Below are 7,579 nucleotides of genomic sequence, written 5' to 3' on the forward strand. Positions count from 1 at the left end.
TTGACGTAAGGTGACAGAAGAAAGGCAACCTCTGTCTGGAGGAGGAATTTCAGATGGCTGCTAAGATGCAGATGATTGGTGATGAGGGCGGGGGGGACTGAGGTGCCTCAAATTCTTCCTCATCAAATGCCCGTTATTGGATCTTTACCATGTCCCATAACATTGATTGATGTCATTGCCTGTGACTTCTAATTCGGTGTGCTTTTCAATGATCAATACCAAGAATTACATTATTGATTAATTCTAGGAAGAGAAGCCAGGGGGAAACTATATGTCGTCTTATGTATAGAATTAGGCACAAGTGTCCAAGTCTAGGCACAAGTGTGAATGGTGTATAACATGTTTGATGTATAGTAGGTGTAGAGCACTAAAACACCACCTTCTCTGGGTAATAGATGCTATTTCCCTAATGTCCAGAGCAGCAGTCTGTCTGGCCGGCCTTCTGAGAACAGACAAATTATTTGCAGTCACAGCTGCAGCTACACACTGTGACAGAGATGTTTATTGAGGCGTTAGCACAGCTGGTTTATATTGATGTGAGTTGACCACAAGTCAGCTGAAGTTCAGTGGTACACAGGCACACATAGGGAATGTTTGATGTTTTCTATGCTTGTATAAGGTTGAGAGTTGTATGGGCCTAAAAGCATATTGAGGCAATTCCATCTAACTCAGTTTACAAATTTCTATTTATTTAGTTGTAGTAATAAACCATCTCTTTAAACTGACATAAATCTTTATCATGTAAATTAGTCTATTTATAGTAGGCAGAGTAGTATCAAACGGATCTTAGTTAATACACAGATGGGTATTTTAACATAACATTTAACATTAAAAAAACATATATTGATGTCTAAAAATTTACAATTAATTTGTGTTTATGTTGTTTTATGATAATATGATACTTTACCCTTTTAATTGCCACTTATACATATAAAAAGCAATATTTATTAGAATGAGTTTTTCTACCTCTCAGCCTGCCACCCTCACAGACAGGGAGGTGTGTCATAACTTTTTAAATGTTATTCTTTGCTGTTGCAGTCCTAATTTATTGTTAACCTATAATTGATGGGGTCGAGTTGGGGGCGGGGCTACTGGCATGTTACAGTAATCTAATCTCTAGTGTGATTTAGCTGAGTGGCCCTTCACCCTGGCTGGCAGCTCCAGAGTCTCCAGTGAGCGAGGCAATTACTGGTTTCCGTGGATCGAGACGCCCAGAGGCAGCGCAGGCACGGCTCAGCTCTTATAAAACGGACGCCCGCAGTCAAAGTGGAAGAGGACGTGCTTGTGCAATCTTGTAGGGAGGCTGCTCTCTGAGCAATTAGTGAGAGCCAAGGACTTCTGCTTAGTGCGTCTGCTGCTGCAAAACGAGGAAACGTTTCGCCTTCACCTAGAACTTCTTGTTCTTTCTCTGTGGAACAATACAAGAAAGTCTCAAGAGCACCTGTTGATCATGGATTAATGTTCTTTTTAATTTAATTTCTTTTTTATTGGTGTATAATGGAATTGTGGAAGGAATTCCAACCTCCGTGGACTTCTTATTCCAACAGGTAGGATATCCTTGTCATTTGTTTTGCTGTTGTAGGCTATCTGCAAAGTTTTCACTCGTTTTGAATATGAAGGTAGATTAAAGGACAAATGACAAAACTTTGACAATAACTAACATAATTCAATTTTGTTAATGCATTTCATTTATAAGATTAGTTTGAAAATGTTTATCTTCACAAAGTAATATGCAGTGTCCTACCTACAGTTTGGAATTTAAACGGACAGAAAGTGTGTTCAATCCGGCACAATTTCCATTTTAAAGCCTACTACAACCATTTAGGAAAGACATGAAACAGACAGTCTGATATCACTCATCGAAGATTAAAACGTATTTTAGGGAAATCCAAGAGACTCCAGATGTGCTGTCCATTAGGCTATTTGGCATATGGCCATTGTCATTATGTGTTTTGATTAATTATCTTTGATCCAATCAATACCAGTTCATGGTATTAAAGTAAAGTAATCCCAGGAAGGAGTACAGTACACCTATATGAATGCTCAGAATAATGTATATTCCTAATGCCTTCCCTGTTGTGTGACTTTGATGAAGCGGTAAGGACAGTTTGAATATACACATAGCTGCTGTATGGACACGACACCTCTCAAGGAATGCAGGCATCCGTTTTCAGTGTCAACAGAAACTGTCAGAACTTGTTCAGAGTTCCTGTACTGCCTTGTGGGAAGGTAAACATACAAGGCTGTTTGCATAATAAGCTCTCTGGAATATTAAGTGCTGAGAATTAATTTATTGTCTTTTAAAGATGAGTCACGTCCTGAAGAACTTGTCTTGTCATGGAGATGAAGTAACCCCACCACACTTTGGTGATATTATCTCTGCAAACCCTGTGTGCATACTGCATACTGATCCCTGCTCTTCTCCTTCCCATGCAGCACCCTCTCACCCAGAGGAACCTGATGAGACCTGATGAGGCCCGGCGGTGATGCTGGCAATGCAGCACTACAACTCCTCAGGCATCATCGGCCCCACGCCCCTCTCCAACCACACCGGAGACGAGGTGACCGAGGTAGAGAGGCATAATGCCACCGCCCGTCCGCCCAGCAACCCCACAGCCGCTGGTCTCTCCATGACTCTGGGCATCCTGTCCAATGTGGTGGCCCTCATCATCCTGGCCAAGGCTTACAACCGCTTCCGCCGGCGCTCCAAAGCCACGTTCCTGCTCTTCGCCAGCTCCTTGGTGGCTACTGACCTCGCCGGACACGTGATCCCCGGAGCGCTGGTTCTGAGGATGTACTCTGCGGGCACTGCAGGGCCGAGAGTGTCCGATCCCGCGTCCAGCACTCCGGGCGACCCCGACGGCCCTTGTCTGTTCCTGGGGGGCAGCATGGTGTTCTTCGGCCTGTGTCCGCTCTTCCTGGGCTGCGGCATGGCTGCTGAGCGCTGCCTGGGCGTCACCCGGCCGCTGCTGCACGCTCAGCTGGTGACCACGGCTCGGACTAAGATGGCCCTGGCCTTCATCTGGCTGCTGGCTTTATGCGTGTCCCTCCTGCCCTTCTTCAGTCTGGGTGCCTACACGTACCAGTACCCCTGGACCTGGTGCTTCATCAGGGTGCTGGGGGACACCAGAGGGACGGATCTGGCCTTTGTGCTGCTGTTCTCTGGACTGGGCTTGACCTCTCTGGCCGTGGCCCTCGTGTGCAACACCATCAGTGGGATCACGCTGGTGAGAGGCAGGCTTCGGAAGCGGTCCTGCTCCCACCGCCGCTCGGCCAAGTCCCATGATATTGAGATGGTGGTGCAGCTGGTTGGGATCATGGTCACCTCCTGCATCTGCTGGAGCCCCCTGCTGGTGAGTTTGGGGAAGATTGGATCAGAAAAAGTAGAGAAGTGGAGCTGTGCCTGTGCCATGGGCTAAGCTACCTCTAATAGAGCAAGATAATATGATTCATACAGGCTACATACCATATATTATTCCATTTAAAACATTATGCTCTGTGTTGTTGGGTAAGGTTGTCATAAGTATCGATAGTATCGAGAAGAATACTACAACAAAATTTAAAGAGATACAATACCAACAGGTATTGATAGTATTGGTAAGTATCAATACTAAAAATTTGAAGCGGATACAATACTCATTTGCAACAGGTATCAACTGTAGCCTATTGATAATACAAACTTGAAATGGATATAATACTCATTTGCAACAGTATCAATACCAGCATTGCTTTCTCTTAATGCAAAATCAAACATACTACAGATTTTTGTGACACTCATGCTTCATTGTGTCAGGTGGAATAGATTAGGACTTAGGTGTCTTCTCCTTCATTTAGAAAGTCGTTAACTCCGGGGGACTATTTGATGGATGGCTGCTGAACTCTGGTTGAGAGCTTTGGCTCTGACAGACGCAGCACTGAAACACTGACTCTCATTTTTAAAGTGCTGAATAATTAGAATTTGCAGCATGTGAACTAATCTCATGGCCAAAGGGATGAGGAGATGTACACACCTTTCAGACATGGGGATTCAAACACTTTAGAAGTGTCATGTTTAACTGCACCAGTACACAGTTAAACCAAGCACAGATTAAGAATGCAGACGCCGCTGGGCACAAACTCCTGGAGGCTCCCCACCCCTGCTACTTATATAATGGCCATCCCCAGGCTCAATTATGTCTCCAAAATTGTTGCAGCAATTTCTGGGTTCATACCATTTGTTACACAGATTTGGTGCAATATTTAACTCGAGAATTGATGAAAAAGAGTCAGGGAATCCCTCCAAAATACCACGTTAAGACACCAAGACCTTGAGGAACACCATAGAAAATAAATCATGATTGATTTGGTATCAAAAATGACATTTGGAGTTTTCTGTAAGAATTGCATTTTTCAGCGAGTGGGTGGCGAGCACTTCTGTTCTACAAATTGCTCAGAAACCCCCTTATTGTCAATATAGCTACTTAGGAAAGCCATACATCCCCTGATGTGGATGTAAAGGTCACGAGGCTGTGATTATCCTAGGTCACAATATGTCATTTTATACAGTGAGGTCAAGTTTGGAAAAATGGTCTCACCACAATGAAATGGCTACTATGGGGACTAACATCATCACACATAAATACAAATGGGCTCATTGAATCCACAATCGTCTCAGCTTTCCAGTCATACCCAATTGATGCAATTCCAAGACTGTTTAGGGACCCCAGCATGCATAAATATTCTAATAGAATAGGTGAAAATAACAATCTGATAATCTGGGCCTGAGTTAAACTGACAATAAGTACATTTGAACTGTGAGAAATTAAAAGGGACAGGCCACTGGTTTGCATCACAGCAACCTGTCGACAACAGCTTCTATTTGATTTCAATGTCACTGCATTTCATAAAGGGAAAGCTTTCAGGTCCTTTGTACAAGTAACCAATTGAACCAGAGTCCTCGTGAGTCCTGAGTGGTAGCGAGTTGTTGGTTAAACTCACTCCCCAGTATAAAGGCCCGTTAACCAGCTGCGCCAAAGGAGCTATCACTCTTGGTGTTGCGGTTAGCGCACGCTCTCAAATCCCACCTCCACCCCTGGGTAAGCCCTCAACATGGGTTACATATACATACCTCAAAGGTGTTTCGAGAGACCTCGTGTCACTGTGTCACTGCATCCTGAACAGGTTGTCTGTTGACAAGGATAGTGACTTGCTTTCTCAAGCTTATGAAATTGGCCAGAAAAACGTTATTGATATAATAATTACTTAACTTGTGGTCAGTATCCGTACTGATCTAAGCTCTGCTCCTTCCTTGCACCTTCACACTCAGAAGAACTATATCAGGGCTGTAGGCCTAAAATGTGGATTTCTCCAGTTCACACACACACAAGTCTCATCAGTGACATTACTATGCAAACATGAGATGTCCTTCACACACAAAGTGGTCAAACTCAGAGTTCCCTGCATCAGTTGGAACGATTTGGAATTACATCAATTAGTGCCTCCATCATTTATAAAGAAGTCACTCCAGTGCATGAGCAAATTGTCTTATTTGAATTAGATTGTTGAACTTTGGTAGAGTGCTTTGACCTGACAAACTCCACTCCACACTGAGACGCAGCTCTGCTTCTCTCACTTTAAAGCCCTGAATAATCAGTATGTCAAAGACTGAAGTAAGTAATTGCATATCAAAAAGATAAGGATCAGACTTTTCAAACATAGAGGCTATTAAGGATTCAAACACTGGAGTTCACAGACCACCAATATGCTGTGTTTAACTTCACAAACTTAAGACATGAAATAAAGTCCGCACAGACATAAAGTCTGCTGTATGCAGACTTTATTTGATGTCTTAAGAGTTCATCGTTTGTGTACTGCAACTCCTGTCTGCGTGCACCAACTGGAAACCGGCTGGCGGCTAAACTCTCGATAGCAACCTTGTATTTGTATATTTTATTGTATATCTCCTCTTCCTCGCCTCCTCCCAAACAGTATTTCCTCCTCAGCTCCTTAGGGATTTTGCATCAGCCGATCCCTGTAAACAATGGAGCAACAATACCATGTGATGACTAGTCGATGTCTCCCAGTAAGCGTCGACTTGTGGTCGTCAACGAGTCTATTCAACCCATCATTGATGTAGATTATCTCTTAGTCTACCTTAATTATTTGCTACTACACTTTATTGTGATTTATTTGTTTGTGTGTCAATTCGATTGGGGAATACCGGATGAGTTTGGCTGAAGCTGTTCTTTAATTCTTTAACCGTTCTTCTCAGATCTTTGGGCTGATGTCCGTGACGCGCTCCTACAGCGGCTCCCTCGGCGGTGACAGGGACACCTACAGGATGCTGATGGTGATGGGCGTGAGGCTGGCGTCCTGGAACCAGATCCTGGACCCCTGGGTCTACATCCTTCTGCGCCGCGCCATCCTCAAGAGGATCTACCGCATCACCAAACAGCGGGCCAGTTTCAAGGCGAGCACGTTCCGCTCCATCCGCTGGGACGTCAGCCCCTTTCAGAGCTCGGAGAAAAACACTGCTAATCAGATTAAAGGAACATAGAAACACTGGTAATCAGATTATAGGAACGTGGAAAAGCAGGAGGAGACGCAGGAGGGAAGGGATGTGCCATCATCTGGCACTCTTTAGGGATGCTCAGTCACTTGCCAGCACTATTCCTGGGATCAGAAGTGAAGCGTGCAGCCTATGACTCGGATCAGAAAGCACTGGTAAAAGGTCATATATGAGGTTGTATATTTTTTTCTCTGGGACTGAGAGATCTGAGTTACCATGGTTTGTGTGAATATGAAGTATTTAGATCTATAATTCCTCAACATCTTCCAGTTTTTGGAATAGCATTGACAGGCTAGCGATTGTGTGTATGAACCAGTCTTACTCTACATGGCAGAAAATATACAATTCATAATGAACTCTTCCATTGTGTTATATAATGAACTGCTACTGTACACCTGAAGTTCTCTGAATGCATAGGCACAGACAGGACACGTGTGCATTGCAGAGTCTGTCCTCTGTGAGGGCGGATGTGAATCGAGCAGTAATTGCCGGACAGAGAACAATGTGTGAATTTCTTGCTGCGTAAGCAAGTGACGAGTAGAGCCCATTATGGTCTTAAAGCAAACATCTCAACTCTAAACGTTTGTCTGTAAATGTGCCATTCGTTTGGTTCTCTTGACACAATGAAAAAGTCAGCGACTTGTGTAAATACTCCAACAACAGAGCAAAGTAAAGCCTGTGTGCTTTTACCTCAGCTTGAAGATGTGAAAAGCACTCCGTATGTGTCCGATGTAGATCTGTGGCATGAATGTGAACCTGTCTTTACTGTATGTCTGTGAATGTATTTATTTATCTCCAGATGTCTGGGGATCTGAAGTGAAGCTATTGAATGTGGCATTGCCAAATAAAATGAAATGAATGTAAGTTCACCTAATACAGGTTATACGTTTCTTCTTTCAAACTCTTTCTGGTTTTTAGCCAGCAGAGGTCACTCTGGCTGTCGGTTGTTTGGTCAACAAAAAGTTCCCTACCCTTTGGCAGCCACAGTTTTCTAACCTTAAGAGGCAGCTGGATTCGTGGGAGATCACAAAC

At 43.8% G+C, this 7,579-nt stretch overlaps 1 protein-coding gene across 1 annotated transcript; it reads left to right on the forward strand.

Annotated features, from left to right (window-relative positions):
- Positions 1-1,302: 1,302 nt before the first annotated feature.
- On the forward strand, positions 1,303-7,375 carry LOC310787401 (prostaglandin E2 receptor EP1 subtype-like). The gene is made up of 3 exons (XM_083648809.1): positions 1,303-1,547; positions 2,437-3,353; positions 6,251-7,375. Exons 2-3 carry the CDS (start codon positions 2,487-2,489, stop codon positions 6,533-6,535), a joined length of 1,152 nt encoding a protein of 383 aa, XP_083504935.1. The 5' UTR covers positions 1,303-1,547; positions 2,437-2,486; the 3' UTR covers positions 6,536-7,375.
- Positions 7,376-7,579: the final 204 nt, after the last annotated feature.

This window comes from Poromitra crassiceps, assembly GCF_964638095.1.
Source record: "Poromitra crassiceps genome assembly, chromosome: 13".
Classification (NCBI taxonomy): Eukaryota; Metazoa; Chordata; class Actinopteri; order Beryciformes; family Melamphaidae; genus Poromitra; species Poromitra crassiceps.

Excerpts from the sequence above, each read along its gene's own strand:
- LOC310787401 (XM_083648809.1), top strand. The coding sequence starts at position 2,487 with ATGCTGGCAATGCAGCACTACAACTCCTCAGGCATCATCGGCCCCACG. Across the intron at positions 3,354-6,250 it reads TCTGCTGGAGCCCCCTGCTG|ATCTTTGGGCTGATGTCCGT; the intron begins GTGAGTTTGGGG and ends CGTTCTTCTCAG.